The sequence below is a fragment of the Ursus arctos genome, unplaced genomic scaffold, assembly GCF_023065955.2.
Source record: "Ursus arctos isolate Adak ecotype North America unplaced genomic scaffold, UrsArc2.0 scaffold_34, whole genome shotgun sequence".
Lineage (NCBI taxonomy): Eukaryota > Metazoa > Chordata > Mammalia > Carnivora > Ursidae > Ursus > Ursus arctos.
The window spans coordinates 1597919-1621349 of NW_026623030.1; the positions used below are offsets into that span (position 1 = coordinate 1597919).

Here is a 23431-nt window from a genome sequence, read left to right on the forward strand (position 1 = left end):
AGGGGCCCTCCGATCTATGCACCCGACATTCAGCCCACACACCTCTACAACCTGAGCTCTGAACTCCCCAGGAACACTTCAGGGACTAAATGTTCCGCATCCACTATACCTTCCCGCAGAACCCGCAAAGGCAGGGTTTCCGGAGCACAGGGCCCCCTGGAGAGATCTGAGCGCTGGGGGGGAAACATGCTTCTCCTCCCACCCACTTCCCATTCCTGACCCCAAACCTGCACGGCCTCCTGTGCTGAGGATGTGGTGGCATCCGGGACCCTCTCCACGAGTACCCAGGCTGCACAGGGGTCCCAGCTCCATCCTCGGTGTGTGACACAGGCCCCCTCACCCATTCCAAAAATATACCCTGACACACACTGAGGCGAGAACACAGCTCCTTCCCTAGGATGGATTTGGCTGGGAATTCCGACGCCATAGCCAGACATTCCCTCCAAACCCTCGCCATGCCTGAGGATGGAGGGCCTCTGACCCCTCCAAGGAGATGAAATTCCAGGTGCCCAGGTGCCGCCCCCCACCGCACGCCCATCTGCCAGACCAGCACCCGTGACAAGGAGGCTGCACTCTGGGCCTCCCGAGGAGCTGCAGGTGGGCCTGGGCACGGCTGGAGGGGCTCACAGAGGGTTTGTGTTCGAGGCTGTGTCACAGTGTGCTGTGTTCGGCGGCGGGACCCAGCTGACCGTCCTCGGTGAGTCTCCCCCTTGCCCTTCTCTCTGGGTTGCAGTGTACAATTTCGGGGAACGCTTCTCTCCTAACTTCTTGGACTAGGGCAGAGGCTGAAGGCCTGTGGGGTCTGCACATTTGGCCCCTTTCTCTGCTCCTCATGCCTCCACTGGTCCCATTCTGTCTGCTGTCTATTGGGAGGTGCAGGGGACAAGCCCCAAACTCCCCTGATGTAAAGAAATTGGGGCTCATTGGGGGTTCAGCTCTCACCCCAGGGGAGCCTTCTCCTCTGGACTTGAGGATACTGGGCTCCCTACTCAGGGCCTCTTGGCTTCAAGAGTCTGGGGGGAAATGAGGGGTGAAGGACGAAGACAAGGGGGGCTCAGGCTGTCAGCAGGGCCATAGGCTGAGGGAAGGTTGCTGGGGACCACTCAGGTGCTAGCTTCTATCTCTGTGGGGTCCCGTCCAGAGGCTGCCAGGAGCACAGTGAGGAGAGCCTTGGTCTCAGGGCCTGGACACAAGAAGGGGGAAGCAGGCCAAGAGGTCCAGGATGAAGCGAGGACTTCAGAAGAGGAGAGGGCCCAGGGTGCTGGGGACAGTCACACACCAAGAACAGGACAGGTCTCAGGACACTGGGGCAGCAGAGGTCCATCCGTTCCAGGCCTACCACAGCTAGAGAGCCCCCTGAGCAGATATTTGGGTCCAGGGTGCCTGATAGGGTCAGGTGAGAGACCCAGAGCCTACCGGGCACTCAGAAATCCTAGGACAGACAGACTCCCTGGCAGAACTTCACACACCAGGGAGAACCCTCACAACAGACACAGTGCCAGCCTCAGAACTGAAAACTCATCCCGCACGCAAACCCTCCATCTGCTGCCCGCCCTGGAATCCAGCACCAGGGACTCACAGCCCTTCCCCACTCAGCATCCCCGGGCGACAGGGGTAGGGGTGTCCGTGGGGATGTGGGCAAGACTGCTGTGAGGGGGTGAGGCGGTCTGGGGACAGGACACCTCCTTGTCACATGGTAACAGACCCCGCGACAAGGGACACACCAGCTCTAGGAAATCGCGGGGAAGCCCCTGGGGATGTCCCACTGGGAACGAGGTCCAAGGACAGACACATCCAGAAGGCAACCAGCGTCTCCGGGCCGGCAGAGCCAGTTCCGGGGGTGGGCTGGGTGGATTCGAAGACTCTGGAAGCTGGAGAGAGCCTGAGGTCAGGCAAGGGCCGACAAACTAGAGGATCTGGCACTCAGATTCTTCCCCACAGAAGGCGAGGGAGCCAGCCCCTGGCTGCCCTGACCTCAGGTGGGCAACGGCGGCCTGAGGCCCAAGCCAGGGACACCACACAGCTGTACCCCTACATCAGGACTGAGGTAGGAGCTGCAGAATAAACCTCTGACCTTGACCTGCGCCCCCCCATCCCCACAGGTCAGCCCAAGTCCGCACCCTCGGTCACGCTCTTCCCGCCCTCCTCTGAGGAGCTGGGCGCCAACAAGGCCACCCTGGTGTGCCTCGTCAGTGACTTCTACCCCGGCGCCGTGACGGTGGCCTGGAAGGCAGACGGCAGCTCCATCACCCAGGGCGTGGAGACCACCAAGCCCTCCAAACAGAGCAACAACAAGTATGCGGCCAGCAGCTACCTGAGCCTGTCGCCTGACAAGTGGAAATCTCACAGCAGCTTCAGCTGCCTGGTCACGCACGAGGGGAGCACCGTGGAGAAGAAGGTGGTCCCCGCAGAGTGCTCCTAGGTCCCCGACACCCTCCCCCACCCAAGGGAGCCTGGAGCCACAGGACCTCCAGGAGCTCTGCCCTCCCACCAGGGTCATCCCAGCCCTTCTCCCTGCACCCAGTCGACACTCAATAAAATGTCCTTTATTCAATCAGAAATCGTGCTCTCTCCTCATTGCGTTTCAAACCCTTTGTGTCCCGATCTCAACCACACTTAGGGGTGAAGATCAATCTTTTCCTTTGGGGAAAGGAGTCTGCAGGAGGCATCCTCATGGTTTGCGGATGGGTAGTTGTCTTCTGACCTAGAGGAGCAGAAGAACATTGCAGAACAGCAAATACCAACAGCACATGCGAGATGGAAGACTGTCCTCCACAGTGCCTCTGTGTTTTCTTTTCTTTTGTGGACCATGCCCACTGCGAGTCAGAGCTGCCCTCGCGGCCCTTGCTCCCCGTGTTTTGGGAATCATTTCTGAATGCATCCCTGAGCCTGGGTTCTCAGACTCTGGAAACTGCCCCCCCATGAAATGTCCACTCTTCTTTCCCGAGAGGCCCCCCTTGGCGATATGATTTCCCTGGCTTCCTACGCTTGGCGGACCTTCCCCACCATCACACCCTACAACATCCTCCACTCCATAGGAGACCACTCCCCTGACTCCCCAGGGACACCCCTCGCACAGATTCTCCCTGTCACACACAAGACAGGACCCCCTGCCTAGCCACTGTCATCCCCACCCCCAATCCCACTCACGCTGGTGGCACCTCAAACAACAGTGTATCTTGGTCCCCACTTGAAATCATGTTCTCTGGGAGACAGACACCAGCTGCGCTCTCTGGGAGCCCTCCAAGCCCAAGCCAACCCATGAACCCACCGCTTCTGTCTGGGGTGACCTGTCTGGGGCCTCTCTGTTGCACACATCCAGCGACAGATTGTGCCAATGGGCTGCCAGCAGGTCTCTCCCCGACTCATCTACCTAGGAGCCCAGTGTGAGAGCTGAGCGGGGACACCAACGCACCCCCACGGTAGAGTGAACACAAACACACGCAAGCACACACATGACGATCACAAAGGCACTGGTCCCTTCCCGACACTGCCGCGGTGGCCATCTCTCGGGAGGATCGGGAAGAGCCGCAGTCGAGGGTCTACACGGAGTCCCCGGGTGGGATGTGAGCAAAGAACACCCAGTCTCTGCAGTCCCCGGCACAGCCAGCCAGTGACACAGAGAAGGCCAGGGAGATTCAGGTCCAGGATGGAGTGACACAAGGGACTTGATGAGCTCCAGGGATGGAGTCTGGATGGGAAGCGGCAGACAGATCAGGGAGGACAGCAGCAGTGCTGGGGCCGCTTGCCACCGTGACCCAGAGAGAAGGAGGCCAGGCCTGTGTGTCCCCTGGCTGAGCTCTGCGGGTGACGTCCCCAGGCCAGGATGCAGGATCCCCGAGGCCCCGGGGTTCGAGGCCCGCTCACCGCGTGAAGGTCCAGTGCCGGGGTACAGTATGTGTCCTACATGCTAGTGGTGCTTCCCGTACGTGGGGCACGTGTGATTCTCAGTCGGTTCCAGTGGACGGCACAGACCCCACACTGCAGCCCCAGGAGAAATTGCTGGAAGCAGGGACTGCCGCCCACCCACCAGGGGCCCTCCGATCTATGCACCCGACATTCAGCCCACACACCTCTACAACCTGAGCTCTGAACTCCCCAGGAACACTTCAGGGACTAAATGTTCCGCATCCACTATACCTTCCCGCAGAACCCGCAAAGGCAGGGTTTCCGGAGCACAGGGCCCCCTGGAGAGATCTGAGTGCTGGCACGGATGCATGCTTCCCCTCCACCCACTTCCCATTCCTGACCCCAAACCTGCATGGCCTCCTGTACTGAGGATGTGGTGGCATCCGGGACCCTCTCCACGAGTACCCAGGCTGCACAGGGGTCCCAGCTCCATCCTCGGTGTGTGACACAGGCCCCCTCACCCATTCCAAAAATATACCCTGACACACACTGAGGCGAGAACACAGCTCCTTCCCTAGGATGGATTTGGCTGGGAATTCCGACGCCATAGCCAGACATTCCCTCCAAACCCTCGCCATGCCTGAGGATGGAGGGCCTCTGACCCCTCCAAGGAGATGAAATTCCAGGTGCCCAGGTGCCGCCCCCCACCGCACGCCCATCTGCCAGACCAGCACCCGTGACAAGGAGGCTGCACTCTGGGCCTCCCGAGGAGCTGCAGGTGGGCCTGGGCACGGCTGGAGGGGCTCACAGAGGGTTTGTGTTCGAGGCTGTGTCACAGTGTGCTGTGTTCGGCGGCGGGACCCAGCTGACCGTCCTCGGTGAGTCTCCCCCTTGCCCTTCTCTCTGGGTTGCAGTGTACAATTTCGGGGAACGCTTCTCTCCTAACTTCTTGGACTAGGGCAGAGGCTGAAGGCCTGTGGGGTCTGCACATTTGGCCCCTTTCTCTGCTCCTCATGCCTCCACTGGTCCCATTCTGTCTGCTGTCTATTGGGAGGTGCAGGGGACAAGCCCCAAACTCCCCTGATGTAAAGAAATTGGGGCTCATTGGGGGTTCAGCTCTCACCCCAGGGGAGCCTTCTCCTCTGGACTTGAGGATACTGGGCTCCCTACTCAGGGCCTCTTGGCTTCAAGAGTCTGGGGGGAAATGAGGGGTGAAGGACGAAGACAAGGGGGGCTCAGGCTGTCAGCAGGGCCATAGGCTGAGGGAAGGTTGCTGGGGACCACTCAGGTGCTAGCTTCTATCTCTGTGGGGTCCCGTCCAGAGGGCTGCCAGGAGCACAGTGAGGAGAGCCTTGGTCTCAGGGCCTGGACACAAGAAGGGGGAAGCAGGCCAAGAGGTCCAGGATGAAGCGAGGACTTCAGAAGAGGAGAGGGCCCAGGGTGCTGGGGACAGTCACACACCAAGAACAGGACAGGTCTCAGGACACTGGGGCAGCAGAGGTCCATCCGTTCCAGGCCTACCACAGCTAGAGAGCCCCCTGAGCAGATATTTGGGTCCAGGGTGCCTGATAGGGTCAGGTGAGAGACCCAGAGCCTACCGGGCACTCAGAAATCCTAGGACAGACAGACTCCCTGGCAGAACTTCACACACCAGGGAGAACCCTCACAACAGACACAGTGCCAGCCTCAGAACTGAAAACTCATCCCGCACGCAAACCCTCCATCTGCTGCCCGCCCTGGAATCCAGCACCAGGGACTCACAGCCCTTCCCCACTCAGCATCCCCGGGCGACAGGGGTAGGGGTGTCCGTGGGGATGTGGGCAAGACTGCTGTGAGGGGGTGAGGCGGTCTGGGGACAGGACACCTCCTTGTCACATGGTAACAGACCCCGCGACAAGGGACACACCAGCTCTAGGAAATCGCGGGGAAGCCCCTGGGGATGTCCCACTGGGAACGAGGTCCAAGGACAGACACATCCAGAAGGCAACCAGCGTCTCCGGGCCGGCAGAGCCAGTTCCGGGGGTGGGCTGGGTGGATTCGAAGACTCTGGAAGCTGGAGAGAGCCTGAGGTCAGGCAAGGGCCGACAAACTAGAGGATCTGGCACTCAGATTCTTCCCCACAGAAGGCGAGGGAGCCAGCCCCTGGCTGCCCTGACCTCAGGTGGGCAACGGCGGCCTGAGGCCCAAGCCAGGGACACCACACAGCTGTACCCCTACATCAGGACTGAGGTAGGAGCTGCAGAATAAACCTCTGACCTTGACCTGCGCCCCCCCATCCCCACAGGTCAGCCCAAGTCCGCACCCTCGGTCACGCTCTTCCCGCCCTCCTCTGAGGAGCTGGGCGCCAACAAGGCCACCCTGGTGTGCCTCGTCAGTGACTTCTACCCCGGCGCCGTGACGGTGGCCTGGAAGGCAGACGGCAGCTCCATCACCCAGGGCGTGGAGACCACCAAGCCCTCCAAACAGAGCAACAACAAGTATGCGGCCAGCAGCTACCTGAGCCTGTCGCCTGACAAGTGGAAATCTCACAGCAGCTTCAGCTGCCTGGTCACGCACGAGGGGAGCACCGTGGAGAAGAAGGTGGTCCCCGCAGAGTGCTCCTAGGTCCCCGACACCCTCCCCCACCCAAGGGAGCCTGGAGCCACAGGACCTCCAGGAGCTCTGCCCTCCCACCAGGGTCATCCCAGCCCTTCTCCCTGCACCCAGTCGACACTCAATAAAATGTCCTTTATTCAATCAGAAATCGTGCTCTCTCCTCATTGCGTTTCAAACCCTTTGTGTCCCGATCTCAACCACACTTAGGGGTGAAGATCAATCTTTTCCTTTGGGGAAAGGAGTCTGCAGGAGGCATCCTCATGGTTTGCGGATGGGTAGTTGTCTTCTGACCTAGAGGAGCAGAAGAACATTGCAGAACAGCAAATACCAACAGCACATGCGAGATGGAAGACTGTCCTCCACAGTGCCTCTGTGTTTTCTTTTCTTTTGTGGACCATGCCCACTGCGAGTCAGAGCTGCCCTCGCGGCCCTTGCTCCCCGTGTTTTGGGAATCATTTCTGAATGCATCCCTGAGCCTGGGTTCTCAGACTCTGGAAACTGCCCCCCCATGAAATGTCCACTCTTCTTTCCCGAGAGGCCCCCCTCTTGGCGATATGATTTCCCTGGCTTCCTACGCTTGGCGGACCTTCCCCACCATCACACCCTACAACATCCTCCACTCCATAGGAGACCACTCCCCTGACTCCCCAGGGACACCCCTCGCACAGATTCTCCCTGTCACACACAAGACAGGACCCCCTGCCTAGCCACTGTCATCCCCACCCCCAATCCCACTCACGCTGGTGGCACCTCAAACAACAGTGTATCTTGGTCCCCACTTGAAATCATGTTCTCTGGGGGACAGACACCAGCTGCGCTCTCTGGGAGTCCTCCAAGCCCAAGCCAACCCATGAGCCCACCGCTTGTGCGGGGGTGACCTGCCTGGGGCCTCTCTGTTGCACACATCCAGCGACAGATTGTGCCAATGGGCTGCCAGCAGGTCTCTCCCCGACTCATCTACCTAGGAGCCCAGTGTGAGAGCTGAGCGGGGACACCAACGCACCCCCACGGTAGAGTGAACACAAACACACGCAAGCACACACATGACGATCACAAAGGCACTGGTCCCTTCCCGACACTGCCGCGGTGGCCATCTCTCGGGAGGATCGGGAAGAGCCGCAGTCGAGGGTCTACACGGAGTCCCCGGGTGGGATGTGAGCAAAGAACACCCAGTCTCTGCAGTCCCCGGCACAGCCAGCCAGTGACACAGAGAAGGCCAGGGAGATTCAGGTCCAGGATGGAGTGACACAAGGGACTTGATGAGCTCCAGGGATGGAGTCTGGACGGGAAGCGGCTGGCAGATCAGGGAGGACAGCAGCAGTGCTGGGGCCGCTTGCCACCGTGACCCAGAGAGAAGGAGGCCAGGCCTGTGTGTCCCCTGGCTGAGCTCTGCGGGTGACGTCCCCAGGCCAGGATGCAGGATCCCCGAGGCCCCGGGGTTCGAGGCCCGCTCACCGCGTGAAGGTCCAGTGCCGGGGTACAGTATGTGTCCTACATGCTAGTGGTGCTTCCCGTACGTGGGGCACGTGTGATTCTCAGTCGGTTCCAGTGGACGGCACAGACCCCACACTGCAGCCCCAGGAGAAATTGCTGGAAGCAGGGACTGCCGCCCACCCACCAGGGGCCCTCCGATCTATGCACCCGACATTCAGCCCACACACCTCTACAACCTGAGCTCTGAACTCCCCAGGAACACTTCAGGGACTAAATGTTCCGCATCCACTATACCTTCCCGCAGAACCCGCAAAGGCAGGGTTTCCGGAGCACAGGGCCCCCTGGAGAGATCTGAGCGCTGGCACGGATGCATGCTTCCCCTCCACCCACTTCCCATTCCTGACCCCAAACCTGCATGGCCTCCTGTACTGAGGATGTGGTGGCATCCGGGACCCTCTCCACGAGTACCCAGGCTGCACAGGGGTCCCAGCTCCATCCTCGGTGTGTGACACAGGCCCCCTCACCCATTCCAAAAATATACCCTGACACACACTGAGGCGAGAACACAGCTCCTTCCCTAGGATGGATTTGGCTGGGAATTCCGACGCCATAGCCAGACATTCCCTCCAAACCCTCGCCATGCCTGAGGATGGAGGGCCTCTGACCCCTCCAAGGAGATGAAATTCCAGGTGCCCAGGTGCCGCCCCCCACCGCACGCCCATCTGCCAGACCAGCACCCGTGACAAGGAGGCTGCACTCTGGGCCTCCCGAGGAGCTGCAGGTGGGCCTGGGCACGGCTGGAGGGGCTCACAGAGGGTTTGTGTTCGAGGCTGTGTCACAGTGTGCTGTGTTCGGCGGCGGGACCCAGCTGACCGTCCTCGGTGAGTCTCCCCCTTGCCCTTCTCTCTGGGTTGCAGTGTACAATTTCGGGGAACGCTTCTCTCCTAACTTCTTGGACTAGGGCAGAGGCTGAAGGCCTGTGGGGTCTGCACATTTGGCCCCTTTCTCTGCTCCTCATGCCTCCACTGGTCCCATTCTGTCTGCTGTCTATTGGGAGGTGCAGGGGACAAGCCCCAAACTCCCCTGATGTAAAGAAATTGGGGCTCATTGGGGGTTCAGCTCTCACCCCAGGGGAGCCTTCTCCTCTGGACTTGAGGATACTGGGCTCCCTACTCAGGGCCTCTTGGCTTCAAGAGTCTGGGGGGAAATGAGGGGTGAAGGACGAAGACAAGGGGGGCTCAGGCTGTCAGCAGGGCCATAGGCTGAGGGAAGGTTGCTGGGGACCACTCAGGTGCTAGCTTCTATCTCTGTGGGGTCCCGTCCAGAGGGCTGCCAGGAGCACAGTGAGGAGAGCCTTGGTCTCAGGGCCTGGACACAAGAAGGGGGAAGCAGGCCAAGAGGTCCAGGATGAAGCGAGGACTTCAGAAGAGGAGAGGGCCCAGGGTGCTGGGGACAGTCACACACCAAGAACAGGACAGGTCTCAGGACACTGGGGCAGCAGAGGTCCATCCGTTCCAGGCCTACCACAGCTAGAGAGCCCCCTGAGCAGATATTTGGGTCCAGGGTGCCTGATAGGGTCAGGTGAGAGACCCAGAGCCTACCGGGCACTCAGAAATCCTAGGACAGACAGACTCCCTGGCAGAACTTCACACACCAGGGAGAACCCTCACAACAGACACAGTGCCAGCCTCAGAACTGAAAACTCATCCCGCACGCAAACCCTCCATCTGCTGCCCGCCCTGGAATCCAGCACCAGGGACTCACAGCCCTTCCCCACTCAGCATCCCCGGGCGACAGGGGTAGGGGTGTCCGTGGGGATGTGGGCAAGACTGCTGTGAGGGGGTGAGGCGGTCTGGGGACAGGACACCTCCTTGTCACATGGTAACAGACCCCGCAACAAGGGACACACCAGCTCTAGGAAATCGCGGGGAAGCCCCTGGGGATGTCCCACTGGGAACGAGGTCCAAGGACAGACACATCCAGAAGGCAACCAGCGTCTCCGGGCCGGCAGAGCCAGTTCCGGGGGTGGGCTGGGTGGATTCGAAGACTCTGGAAGCTGGAGAGAGCCTGAGGTCAGGCAAGGGCCGACAAACTAGAGGATCTGGCACTCAGATTCTTCCCCACAGAAGGCGAGGGAGCCAGCCCCTGGCTGCCCTGACCTCAGGTGGGCAACGGCGGCCTGAGGCCCAAGCCAGGGACACCACACAGCTGTACCCCTACATCAGGACTGAGGTAGGAGCTGCAGAATAAACCTCTGACCTTGACCTGCGCCCCCCCATCCCCACAGGTCAGCCCAAGTCCGCACCCTCGGTCACGCTCTTCCCGCCCTCCTCTGAGGAGCTGGGCGCCAACAAGGCCACCCTGGTGTGCCTCGTCAGTGACTTCTACCCCGGCGCCGTGACGGTGGCCTGGAAGGCAGACGGCAGCTCCATCACCCAGGGCGTGGAGACCACCAAGCCCTCCAAACAGAGCAACAACAAGTATGCGGCCAGCAGCTACCTGAGCCTGTCGCCTGACAAGTGGAAATCTCACAGCAGCTTCAGCTGCCTGGTCACGCACGAGGGGAGCACCGTGGAGAAGAAGGTGGTCCCCGCAGAGTGCTCCTAGGTCCCCGACACCCTCCCCCACCCAAGGGAGCCTGGAGCCACAGGACCTCCAGGAGCTCTGCCCTCCCACCAGGGTCATCCCAGCCCTTCTCCCTGCACCCAGTCGACACTCAATAAAATGTCCTTTATTCAATCAGAAATCGTGCTCTCTCCTCATTGCGTTTCAAACCCTTTGTGTCCCGATCTCAACCACACTTAGGGGTGAAGATCAATCTTTTCCTTTGGGGAAAGGAGTCTGCAGGAGGCATCCTCATGGTTTGCGGATGGGTAGTTGTCTTCTGACCTAGAGGAGCAGAAGAACATTGCAGAACAGCAAATACCAACAGCACATGCGAGATGGAAGACTGTCCTCCACAGTGCCTCTGTGTTTTCTTTTCTTTTGTGGACCATGCCCACTGCGAGTCAGAGCTGCCCTCGCGGCCCTTGCTCCCCGTGTTTTGGGAATCATTTCTGAATGCATCCCTGAGCCTGGGTTCTCAGACTCTGGAAACTGCCCCCCCATGAAATGTCCACTCTTCTTTCCCGAGAGGCCCCCCTCTTGGCGATATGATTTCCCTGGCTTCCTACGCTTGGCGGACCTTCCCCACCATCACACCCTACAACATCCTCCACTCCATAGGAGACCACTCCCCTGACTCCCCAGGGACACCCCTCGCACAGATTCTCCCTGTCACACACAAGACAGGACCCCCTGCCTAGCCACTGTCATCCCCACCCCCAATCCCACTCACGCTGGTGGCACCTCAAACAACAGTGTATCTTGGTCCCCACTTGAAATCATGTTCTCTGGGAGACAGACACCAGCTGCGCTCTCTGGGAGCCCTCCAAGCCCAAGCCAACCCATGAACCCACCGCTTCTGTCTGGGGTGACCTGTCTGGGGCCTCTCTGTTGCACACATCCAGCGACAGATTGTGCCAATGGGCTGCCAGCAGGTCTCTCCCCGACTCATCTACCTAGGAGCCCAGTGTGAGAGCTGAGCGGGGACACCAACGCACCCCCACGGTAGAGTGAACACAAACACACGCAAGCACACACATGACGATCACAAAGGCACTGGTCCCTTCCCGACACTGCCGCGGTGGCCATCTCTCGGGAGGATCGGGAAGAGCCGCAGTCGAGGGTCTACACGGAGTCCCCGGGTGGGATGTGAGCAAAGAACACCCAGTCTCTGCAGTCCCCGGCACAGCCAGCCAGTGACACAGAGAAGGCCAGGGAGATTCAGGTCCAGGATGGAGTGACACAAGGGACTTGATGAGCTCCAGGGATGGAGTCTGGATGGGAAGCGGCAGACAGATCAGGGAGGACAGCAGCAGTGCTGGGGCCGCTTGCCACCGTGACCCAGAGAGAAGGAGGCCAGGCCTGTGTGTCCCCTGGCTGAGCTCTGCGGGTGACGTCCCCAGGCCAGGATGCAGGATCCCCGAGGCCCCGGGGTTCGAGGCCCGCTCACCGCGTGAAGGTCCAGTGCCGGGGTACAGTATGTGTCCTACATGCTAGTGGTGCTTCCCGTACGTGGGGCACGTGTGATTCTCAGTCGGTTCCAGTGGACGGCACAGACCCCACACTGCAGCCCCAGGAGAAATTGCTGGAAGCAGGGACTGCCGCCCACCCACCAGGGGCCCTCCGATCTATGCACCCGACATTCAGCCCACACACCTCTACAACCTGAGCTCTGAACTCCCCAGGAACACTTCAGGGACTAAATGTTCCGCATCCACTATACCTTCCCGCAGAACCCGCAAAGGCAGGGTTTCCGGAGCACAGGGCCCCCTGGAGAGATCTGAGTGCTGGCACGGATGCATGCTTCCCCTCCACCCACTTCCCATTCCTGACCCCAAACCTGCATGGCCTCCTGTACTGAGGATGTGGTGGCATCCGGGACCCTCTCCACGAGTACCCAGGCTGCACAGGGGTCCCAGCTCCATCCTCGGTGTGTGACACAGGCCCCCTCACCCATTCCAAAAATATACCCTGACACACACTGAGGCGAGAACACAGCTCCTTCCCTAGGATGGATTTGGCTGGGAATTCCGACGCCATAGCCAGACATTCCCTCCAAACCCTCGCCATGCCTGAGGATGGAGGGCCTCTGACCCCTCCAAGGAGATGAAATTCCAGGTGCCCAGGTGCCGCCCCCCACCGCACGCCCATCTGCCAGACCAGCACCCGTGACAAGGAGGCTGCACTCTGGGCCTCCCGAGGAGCTGCAGGTGGGCCTGGGCACGGCTGGAGGGGCTCACAGAGGGTTTGTGTTCGAGGCTGTGTCACAGTGTGCTGTGTTCGGCGGCGGGACCCAGCTGACCGTCCTCGGTGAGTCTCCCCCTTGCCCTTCTCTCTGGGTTGCAGTGTACAATTTCGGGGAACGCTTCTCTCCTAACTTCTTGGACTAGGGCAGAGGCTGAAGGCCTGTGGGGTCTGCACATTTGGCCCCTTTCTCTGCTCCTCATGCCTCCACTGGTCCCATTCTGTCTGCTGTCTATTGGGAGGTGCAGGGGACAAGCCCCAAACTCCCCTGATGTAAAGAAATTGGGGCTCATTGGGGGTTCAGCTCTCACCCCAGGGGAGCCTTCTCCTCTGGACTTGAGGATACTGGGCTCCCTACTCAGGGCCTCTTGGCTTCAAGAGTCTGGGGGGAAATGAGGGGTGAAGGACGAAGACAAGGGGGGCTCAGGCTGTCAGCAGGGCCATAGGCTGAGGGAAGGTTGCTGGGGACCACTCAGGTGCTAGCTTCTATCTCTGTGGGGTCCCGTCCAGAGGGCTGCCAGGAGCACAGTGAGGAGAGCCTTGGTCTCAGGGCCTGGACACAAGAAGGGGGAAGCAGGCCAAGAGGTCCAGGATGAAGCGAGGACTTCAGAAGAGGAGAGGGCCCAGGGTGCTGGGGACAGTCACACACCAAGAACAGGACAGGTCTCAGGACACTGGGGCAGCAGAGGTCCATCCGTTCCAGGCCTACCACAGCTAGAGAGCCCCCTGAGCAGATATTTGGGTCCAGGGTGCCTGATAGGGTCAGGTGAGAGACCCAGAGCCTACCGGGCACTCAGAAATCCTAGGACAGACAGACTCCCTGGCAGAACTTCACACACCAGGGAGAACCCTCACAACAGACACAGTGCCAGCCTCAGAACTGAAAACTCATCCCGCACGCAAACCCTCCATCTGCTGCCCGCCCTGGAATCCAGCACCAGGGACTCACAGCCCTTCCCCACTCAGCATCCCCGGGCGACAGGGGTAGGGGTGTCCGTGGGGATGTGGGCAAGACTGCTGTGAGGGGGTGAGGCGGTCTGGGGACAGGACACCTCCTTGTCACATGGTAACAGACCCCGCGACAAGGGACACACCAGCTCTAGGAAATCGCGGGGAAGCCCCTGGGGATGTCCCACTGGGAACGAGGTCCAAGGACAGACACATCCAGAAGGCAACCAGCGTCTCCGGGCCGGCAGAGCCAGTTCCGGGGGTGGGCTGGGTGGATTCGAAGACTCTGGAAGCTGGAGAGAGCCTGAGGTCAGGCAAGGGCCGACAAACTAGAGGATCTGGCACTCAGATTCTTCCCCACAGAAGGCGAGGGAGCCAGCCCCTGGCTGCCCTGACCTCAGGTGGGCAACGGCGGCCTGAGGCCCAAGCCAGGGACACCACACAGCTGTACCCCTACATCAGGACTGAGGTAGGAGCTGCAGAATAAACCTCTGACCTTGACCTGCGCCCCCCCATCCCCACAGGTCAGCCCAAGTCCGCACCCTCGGTCACGCTCTTCCCGCCCTCCTCTGAGGAGCTGGGCGCCAACAAGGCCACCCTGGTGTGCCTCGTCAGTGACTTCTACCCCGGCGCCGTGACGGTGGCCTGGAAGGCAGACGGCAGCTCCATCACCCAGGGCGTGGAGACCACCAAGCCCTCCAAACAGAGCAACAACAAGTATGCGGCCAGCAGCTACCTGAGCCTGTCGCCTGACAAGTGGAAATCTCACAGCAGCTTCAGCTGCCTGGTCACGCACGAGGGGAGCACCGTGGAGAAGAAGGTGGTCCCCGCAGAGTGCTCCTAGGTCCCCGACACCCTCCCCCACCCAAGGGAGCCTGGAGCCACAGGACCTCCAGGAGCTCTGCCCTCCCACCAGGGTCATCCCAGCCCTTCTCCCTGCACCCAGTCGACACTCAATAAAATGTCCTTTATTCAATCAGAAATCGTGCTCTCTCCTCATTGCGTTTCAAACCCTTTGTGTCCCGATCTCAACCACACTTAGGGGTGAAGATCAATCTTTTCCTTTGGGGAAAGGAGTCTGCAGGAGGCATCCTCATGGTTTGCGGATGGGTAGTTGTCTTCTGACCTAGAGGAGCAGAAGAACATTGCAGAACAGCAAATACCAACAGCACATGCGAGATGGAAGACTGTCCTCCACAGTGCCTCTGTGTTTTCTTTTCTTTTGTGGACCATGCCCACTGCGAGTCAGAGCTGCCCTCGCGGCCCTTGCTCCCCGTGTTTTGGGAATCATTTCTGAATGCATCCCTGAGCCTGGGTTCTCAGACTCTGGAAACTGCCCCCCCATGAAATGTCCACTCTTCTTTCCCGAGAGGCCCCCCTCTTGGCGATATGATTTCCCTGGCTTCCTACGCTTGGCGGACCTTCCCCACCATCACACCCTACAACATCCTCCACTCCATAGGAGACCACTCCCCTGACTCCCCAGGGACACCCCTCGCACAGATTCTCCCTGTCACACACAAGACAGGACCCCCTGCCTAGCCACTGTCATCCCCACCCCCAATCCCACTCACGCTGGTGGCACCTCAAACAACAGTGTATCTTGGTCCCCACTTGAAATCATGTTCTCTGGGAGACAGACACCAGCTGCGCTCTCTGGGAGCCCTCCAAGCCCAAGCCAACCCATGAACCCACCGCTTCTGTCTGGGGTGACCTGTCTGGGGCCTCTCTGTTGCACACATCCAGCGACAGATTGTGCCAATGGGCTGCCAGCAGGTCTCTCCCCGACTCATCTACCTAGGAGCCCAGTGTGAGAGCTGAGCGGGGACACCAACGCACCCCCACGGTAGAGTGAACACAAACACACGCAAGCACACACATGACGATCACAAAGGCACTGGTCCCTTCCCGACACTGCCGCGGTGGCCATCTCTCGGGAGGATCGGGAAGAGCCGCAGTCGAGGGTCTACACGGAGTCCCCGGGTGGGATGTGAGCAAAGAACACCCAGTCTCTGCAGTCCCCGGCACAGCCAGCCAGTGACACAGAGAAGGCCAGGGAGATTCAGGTCCAGGATGGAGTGACACAAGGGACTTGATGAGCTCCAGGGATGGAGTCTGGATGGGAAGCGGCAGACAGATCAGGGAGGACAGCAGCAGTGCTGGGGCCGCTTGCCACCGTGACCCAGAGAGAAGGAGGCCAGGCCTGTGTGTCCCCTGGCTGAGCTCTGCGGGTGACGTCCCCAGGCCAGGATGCAGGATCCCCGAGGCCCCGGGGTTCGAGGCCCGCTCACCGCGTGAAGGTCCAGTGCCGGGGTACAGTATGTGTCCTACATGCTAGTGGTGCTTCCCGTACGTGGGGCACGTGTGATTCTCAGTCGGTTCCAGTGGACGGCACAGACCCCACACTGCAGCCCCAGGAGAAATTGCTGGAAGCAGGGACTGCCGCCCACCCACCAGGGGCCCTCCGATCTATGCACCCGACATTCAGCCCACACACCTCTACAACCTGAGCTCTGAACTCCCCAGGAACACTTCAGGGACTAAATGTTCCGCATCCACTATACCTTCCCGCAGAACCCGCAAAGGCAGGGTTTCCGGAGCACAGGGCCCCCTGGAGAGATCTGAGTGCTGGCACGGATGCATGCTTCCCCTCCACCCACTTCCCATTCCTGACCCCAAACCTGCATGGCCTCCTGTACTGAGGATGTGGTGGCATCCGGGACCCTCTCCACGAGTACCCAGGCTGCACAGGGGTCCCAGCTCCATCCTCGGTGTGTGACACAGGCCCCCTCACCCATTCCAAAAATATACCCTGACACACACTGAGGCGAGAACACAGCTCCTTCCCTAGGATGGATTTGGCTGGGAATTCCGACGCCATAGCCAGACATTCCCTCCAAACCCTCGCCATGCCTGAGGATGGAGGGCCTCTGACCCCTCCAAGGAGATGAAATTCCAGGTGCCCAGGTGCCGCCCCCCACCGCACGCCCATCTGCCAGACCAGCACCCGTGACAAGGAGGCTGCACTCTGGGCCTCCCGAGGAGCTGCAGGTGGGCCTGGGCACGGCTGGAGGGGCTCACAGAGGGTTTGTGTTCGAGGCTGTGTCACAGTGTGCTGTGTTCGGCGGCGGGACCCAGCTGACCGTCCTCGGTGAGTCTCCCCCTTGCCCTTCTCTCTGGGTTGCAGTGTACAATTTCGGGGAACGCTTCTCTCCTAACTTCTTGGACTAGGGCAGAGGCTGAAGGCCTGTGGGGTCTGCACATTTGGCCCCTTTCTCTGCTCCTCATGCCTCCACTGGTCCCATTCTGTCTGCTGTCTATTGGGAGGTGCAGGGGACAAGCCCCAAACTCCCCTGATGTAAAGAAATTGGGGCTCATTGGGGGTTCAGCTCTCACCCCAGGGGAGCCTTCTCCTCTGGACTTGAGGATACTGGGCTCCCTACTCAGGGCCTCTTGGCTTCAAGAGTCTGGGGGGAAATGAGGGGTGAAGGACGAAGACAAGGGGGGCTCAGGCTGTCAGCAGGGCCATAGGCTGAGGGAAGGTTGCTGGGGACCACTCAGGTGCTAGCTTCTATCTCTGTGGGGTCCCGTCCAGAGGGCTGCCAGGAGCACAGTGAGGAGAGCCTTGGTCTCAGGGCCTGGACACAAGAAGGGGGAAGCAGGCCAAGAGGTCCAGGATGAAGCGAGGACTTCAGAAGAGGAGAGGGCCCAGGGTGCTGGGGACAGTCACACACCAAGAACAGGACAGGTCTCAGGACACTGGGGCAGCAGAGGTCCATCCGTTCCAGGCCTACCACAGCTAGAGAGCCCCCTGAGCAGATATTTGGGTCCAGGGTGCCTGATAGGGTCAGGTGAGAGACCCAGAGCCTACCGGGCACTCAGAAATCCTAGGACAGACAGACTCCCTGGCAGAACTTCACACACCAGGGAGAACCCTCACAACAGACACAGTGCCAGCCTCAGAACTGAAAACTCATCCCGCACGCAAACCCTCCATCTGCTGCCCGCCCTGGAATCCAGCACCAGGGACTCACAGCCCTTCCCCACTCAGCATCCCCGGGCGACAGGGGTAGGGGTGTCCGTGGGGATGTGGGCAAGACTGCTGTGAGGGGGTGAGGCGGTCTGGGGACAGGACACCTCCTTGTCACATGGTAACAGACCCCGCGACAAGGGACACACCAGCTCTAGGAAATCGCGGGGAAGCCCCTGGGGATGTCCCACTGGGAACGAGGTCCAAGGACAGACACATCCAGAAGGCAACCAGCGTCTCCGGGCCGGCAGAGCCAGTTCCGGGGGTGGGCTGGGTGGATTCGAAGACTCTGGAAGCTGGAGAGAGCCTGAGGTCAGGCAAGGGCCGACAAACTAGAGGATCTGGCACTCAGATTCTTCCCCACAGAAGGCGAGGGAGCCAGCCCCTGGCTGCCCTGACCTCAGGTGGGCAACGGCGGCCTGAGGCCCAAGCCAGGGACACCACACAGCTGTACCCCTACATCAGGACTGAGGTAGGAGCTGCAGAATAAACCTCTGACCTTGACCTGCGCCCCCCCATCCCCACAGGTCAGCCCAAGTCCGCACCCTCGGTCACGCTCTTCCCGCCCTCCTCTGAGGAGCTGGGCGCCAACAAGGCCACCCTGGTGTGCCTCGTCAGTGACTTCTACCCCGGCGCCGTGACGGTGGCCTGGAAGGCAGACGGCAGCTCCATCACCCAGGGCGTGGAGACCACCAAGCCCTCCAAACAGAGCAACAACAAGTATGCGGCCAGCAGCTACCTGAGCCTGTCGCCTGACAAGTGGAAATCTCACAGCAGCTTCAGCTGCCTGGTCACGCACGAGGGGAGCACCGTGGAGAAGAAGGTGGTCCCCGCAGAGTGCTCCTAGGTCCCCGACACCCTCCCCCACCCAAGGGAGCCTGGAGCCACAGGACCTCCAGGAGCTCTGCCCTCCCACCAGGGTCATCCCAGCCCTTCTCCCTGCACCCAGTCGACACTCAATAAAATGTCCTTTATTCAATCAGAAATCGTGCTCTCTCCTCATTGCGTTTCAAACCCTTTGTGTCCCGATCTCAACCACACTTAGGGGTGAAGATCAATCTTTTCCTTTGGGGAAAGGAGTCTGCAGGAGGCATCCTCATGGTTTGCGGATGGGTAGTTGTCTTCTGACCTAGAGGAGCAGAAGAACATTGCAGAACAGCAAATACCAACAGCACATGCGAGATGGAAGACTGTCCTCCACAGTGCCTCTGTGTTTTCTTTTCTTTTGTGGACCATGCCCACTGCGAGTCAGAGCTGCCCTCGCGGCCCTTGCTCCCCGTGTTTTGGGAATCATTTCTGAATGCATCCCTGAGCCTGGGTTCTCAGACTCTGGAAACTGCCCCCCCATGAAATGTCCACTCTTCTTTCCCGAGAGGCCCCCCTCTTGGCGATATGATTTCCCTGGCTTCCTACGCTTGGCGGACCTTCCCCACCATCACACCCTACAACATCCTCCACTCCATAGGAGACCACTCCCCTGACTCCCCAGGGACACCCCTCGCACAGATTCTCCCTGTCACACACAAGACAGGACCCCCTGCCTAGCCACTGTCATCCCCACCCCCAATCCCACTCACGCTGGTGGCACCTCAAACAACAGTGTATCTTGGTCCCCACTTGAAATCATGTTCTCTGGGGGACAGACACCAGCTGCGCTCTCTGGGAGTCCTCCAAGCCCAAGCCAACCCATGAGCCCACCGCTTGTGCGGGGGTGACCTGCCTGGGGCCTCTCTGTTGCACACATCCAGCGACAGATTGTGCCAATGGGCTGCCAGCAGGTCTCTCCCCGACTCATCTACCTAGGAGCCCAGTGTGAGAGCTGAGCGGGGACACCAACGCACCCCCACGGTAGAGTGAACACAAACACACGCAAGCACACACATGACGATCACAAAGGCACTGGTCCCTTCCCGACACTGCCGCGGTGGCCATCTCTCGGGAGGATCGGGAAGAGCCGCAGTCGAGGGTCTACACGGAGTCCCCGGGTGGGATGTGAGCAAAGAACACCCAGTCTCTGCAGTCCCCGGCACAGCCAGCCAGTGACACAGAGAAGGCCAGGGAGATTCAGGTCCAGGATGGAGTGACACAAGGGACTTGATGAGCTCCAGGGATGGAGTCTGGACGGGAAGCGGCTGGCAGATCAGGGAGGACAGCAGCAGTGCTGGGGCCGCTTGCCACCGTGACCCAGAGAGAAGGAGGCCAGGCCTGTGTGTCCCCTGGCTGAGCTCTGCGGGTGACGTCCCCAGGCCAGGATGCAGGATCCCCGAGGCCCCGGGGTTCGAGGCCCGCTCACCGCGTGAAGGTCCAGTGCCGGGGTACAGTATGTGTCCTACATGCTAGTGGTGCTTCCCGTACGTGGGGCACGTGTGATTCTCAGTCGGTTCCAGTGGACGGCACAGACCCCACACTGCAGCCCCAGGAGAAATTGCTGGAAGCAGTGACTGCCGCCCACCAACCAGGGGCCCTCCGATCTATGCACCCGACTTTCAGCCCACACACCTCTACAGCCTGAGCTCTGAACTCCCCAGGAACACTTCAGGGAATAATGTTCCGCATCCACTATACCTTCCCGCAGAACCCGCAAAGGCAGGGTTTCCGGAGCACAGGGCCCCCTGGAGAGATCTGAGCGCTGGGGGGGAAACATGCTTCCCCTCCACCCACTTCCCATTCCTGACCCCAAACCTGCACGGCCTCCTGTGCTGAGGATGTGGTGGCATCCGGGACCCTCTCCACGAGTACCAGGCTGCACAGGGGTCCCAGCTCCATCCTCTGTGTGTGAAACAGGCCCCCTCACCCATTCCAAAAATATACCCTGACACACACTGAGGCGAGAACACAGCTCCTTCCCTAGGATGGATTTGGCTGGGAATTCCGACGCCATAGCCAAACATTCCCTCCAAACCTCGCCATGCCTGAGGATGGAGGGCCTCTGACCCCTCCAAGGAGATGAAATTCCAGGTGCCCAGGTGCCGCCCCCCACCGCACGCCCATCTGCCAGACCAGCACCCGTGACAAGGAGGCTGCACTCTGGGCCTCCCGAGGAGCTGCAGGTGGGCCTGGGCACGGCTGGAGGGGCTCACAGAGGGTTTGTGTTCGAGGCTGTGTCACAGTGTACTGTGTTCGGCGGCGGGACCCAGCTGACCGTCCTCGGTGAGTCTCCCCCTTGCCCTCCTCTCTGGGATGCAGGGTACAATTTCGGGGAACGCTTCTCTCCTAACTTTTTGGACTAGTGCCGAGGCTGAAGGTCTGTGGGGTCTGCACATTTGGCCCCTTTCTCTGCCCCTCGTGCCTCCACTGGTCCCATTCTGTCTGGTGTCTATTGGGAGGTGCGGGGGACCAACCCCAAACTCCACTGATCTAAGAAAATCGGGGCTCATTGTGTGTTCAGTTGTCTCCCCAAGGGAAACTTCTCCTCTGGACTTGAGGATACTGGGCTCCCTACTCAGGGCCTCTTGGCTTCAAGAGTCTGGGAGGAACTGAGGGGTGAAGGACGAGGACAAGGGGGGCTCAGGCTGTCAGCAGGGCCATAGGCTGAGGGAAGGTTGCTGGGGACCGCTCAGGTGCTAGCTTCTATCTCTGTGGGGTCCCGGCCAGAGGGCTGCCAGGAGCACAGTGAGGAGAGCCTTGGTCTCAGGGCCTGGAGACCAGAAGGGGGAAGCAGGCCAAGTGGTCCAGGATGAAGCGAGGACTTCAGAAGAGGAGAGGGCCCAGGGTGCTGGGGACAGTCAGACACCAAGAACAGGACAGGTCTCAGGACACTGGGGCAGCAGAGGTCCATCCGTTCCAGGCCTACCACAGCTACAGAGCCCCCTGAGCAGATATTTGGGTCCAGGGTGCCTGATAGGGTCAGGTGAGAGACCCAGAGCCTGCCGGGCACTCAGAAATCCTAGGACAGACAGACTCCCTGGCAGAACTTCACACACCAGGGAGAACCCTCACAACAGACACAGTGCCAGCCTCAGAACTGAAAACTCATCCCGCACGCAAACCCTCCATCTGCTGCCCGCCCTGGAATCCAGCACCAGGGACTCACGGCCCTTCCCCACTCAGCATCCCTGGGCGACAGGGGTAGGGGTGTCCATGGGGATGTGGGCAAGACTGCTGTGAGGGGGTGAGGCGGTCTGGGGACAGGACACCTCCTTGTCACATGGTAACAGACCCCGCGACAAGGGACACACCAGCTCTAGGAAATCGCGGGGAAGCCCCTGGGGATGTCCCACTGGGAATGAGGTCTAAGGACAGACACATCCAGAAGGCAACCAGCGTCTCCGGGCCGGCAGAGCCAGTTCCGGGGGTGGGCTGGGTGGATTCGAAGACTCTGGGAGCTGGAGAGAGCCTGAAGTCAGGCAAGGGCCGACAAACTAGAGGATCTGGCACTCAGATTCTTCCCCACAGAAGGCGAGGGAGCCAGCCCCTGGCTGCCCTGACCTCAGGTGGGCAACGGCGGCCTGAGGCCCAAGCCAGGGACACCACACAGCTATACCCCTACATCAGGACTGAGGTAGGAGCTGCAGAATAAACCTCTGACCTTGACCTGCGGCCCCCATCCCCACAGGTCAGCCCAAGTCCGCACCCTCGGTCACGCTCTTCCCGCCCTCCTCTGAGGAGCTGGGCGCCAACAAGGCCACCCTGGTGTGCCTCGTCAGTGACTTCTACCCCGGCGCCGTGACGGTGGCCTGGAAGGCAGACGGCAGCTCCATCACCCAGGGCGTGGAGACCACCAAGCCCTCCAAACAGAGCAACAACAAGTACGCGGCCAGCAGCTACCTGAGCCTGTCGCCTGACAAGTGGAAATCTCACAGCAGCTTCAGCTGCCTGGTCACGCACGAGGGGAGCACCGTGGAGAAGAAGGTGGTCCCCGCAGAGTGCTCCTAGGTCCCCGACACCCTCCCCCACCCAGGGGGCCTGGAGCCACAGGACCTCCAGGAGGATCTGCCCTCCCACCAGGGTCATCCCAGCCCTTCTCCCTGCACCCAGTCGACACTCAATAAAATGTCCTTTATTCAATCAGATATCGTGCTCTCTCCTCATTGCGTTTCAAACCCTTTGTGTCCCGATCTCAACCACACTTAGGGGTGAAGATCAATCTTTTCCTTTGGGGAAAGGAGTCTGCAGGAGGCATCCTCATGGTTTGCGGATGGGTAGTTGTCCTCTGACCTAGAGGAGCAGAAGAACATTGCAGAACAGCAAATACCAACAGCACATGCGAGATGGAAGACTGTCCTCCACAGTGCCTCTGTGTTTTCTTTTCTTTGTGTGGACCATGCCCACTGCGAGTCAGAGCTGCCCTCGCGGCCCTTGCTCCCGGTGTTTTGGGAATCATTTCTGAGTGCCTCCCTGAGCCTGGGCTCTCAGACTCTGGAACCTGCCCCCCCCATGAAATGTCCACTCTCCTTTCCCTAGAGGCCACCCTCTCAGCGACATAATTTCCCTGATTTCCAACTCTTGGCGGACCTTCCCCACCATCACACCCTACAACATCCTCCACTCCATAGGAGACCACTCCCCTGACTCCCCAGGGACACCGTTTGTGGCCCCTCGCACAGATTCTCCCTGTCACACTCAAGCCAGGACCCCCTGCCTAGACACTGGCACCGCCACCCCCAATTCCACTCACGCTGGTGGCCCCTCGTACAACAGTGTACCTTGGTCCCCGCTTGTACTCATGTTCTCTGGGGGACAGACACCAGCTTCACTCTCTGGGAGTCCTCCAAGCCCAAGCCAACC

At 60.2% G+C, this 23431-nt stretch overlaps 6 gene segments (V, D, J or C); all 6 read left to right on the top strand.

Moving 5' to 3' along the window:
• Positions 1 to 483: 483 nt before the first annotated feature.
• Positions 484 to 2561, top strand: LOC125283021 (immunoglobulin lambda constant 7-like; the record flags this gene model as incomplete). The annotated part of the segment is given in 2 exon segments: positions 484 to 697; positions 2103 to 2561. Coding segments are annotated over 2 exon segments (534 nt in total), but the record flags the coding sequence as incomplete, so codon positions are not given.
• Positions 2562 to 4513: 1952 nt separating this feature from the next.
• On the top strand, positions 4514 to 6592 carry LOC125283022 (immunoglobulin lambda constant 7-like; the record flags this gene model as incomplete). The annotated part of the segment is given in 2 exon segments: positions 4514 to 4727; positions 6134 to 6592. Coding segments are annotated over 2 exon segments (534 nt in total), but the record flags the coding sequence as incomplete, so codon positions are not given.
• A 1953-nt stretch (positions 6593 to 8545) lies between these two features.
• On the top strand, positions 8546 to 10624 carry LOC125283023 (immunoglobulin lambda constant 7-like; the record flags this gene model as incomplete). The annotated part of the segment is given in 2 exon segments: positions 8546 to 8759; positions 10166 to 10624. Coding segments are annotated over 2 exon segments (534 nt in total), but the record flags the coding sequence as incomplete, so codon positions are not given.
• Positions 10625 to 12578: 1954 nt separating this feature from the next.
• LOC125283024 (immunoglobulin lambda constant 7-like) lies at positions 12579 to 14657 on the top strand (the record flags this gene model as incomplete). The annotated part of the segment is given in 2 exon segments: positions 12579 to 12792; positions 14199 to 14657. Coding segments are annotated over 2 exon segments (534 nt in total), but the record flags the coding sequence as incomplete, so codon positions are not given.
• Positions 14658 to 16611: 1954 nt separating this feature from the next.
• LOC125283025 (immunoglobulin lambda constant 7-like) lies at positions 16612 to 18690 on the top strand (the record flags this gene model as incomplete). The annotated part of the segment is given in 2 exon segments: positions 16612 to 16825; positions 18232 to 18690. Coding segments are annotated over 2 exon segments (534 nt in total), but the record flags the coding sequence as incomplete, so codon positions are not given.
• A 1953-nt stretch (positions 18691 to 20643) lies between these two features.
• Positions 20644 to 22710, top strand: LOC125283026 (immunoglobulin lambda constant 7-like; the record flags this gene model as incomplete). The annotated part of the segment is given in 2 exon segments: positions 20644 to 20854; positions 22260 to 22710. Coding segments are annotated over 2 exon segments (531 nt in total), but the record flags the coding sequence as incomplete, so codon positions are not given.
• Between the last annotated feature and the right edge of the window lie 721 nt (positions 22711 to 23431).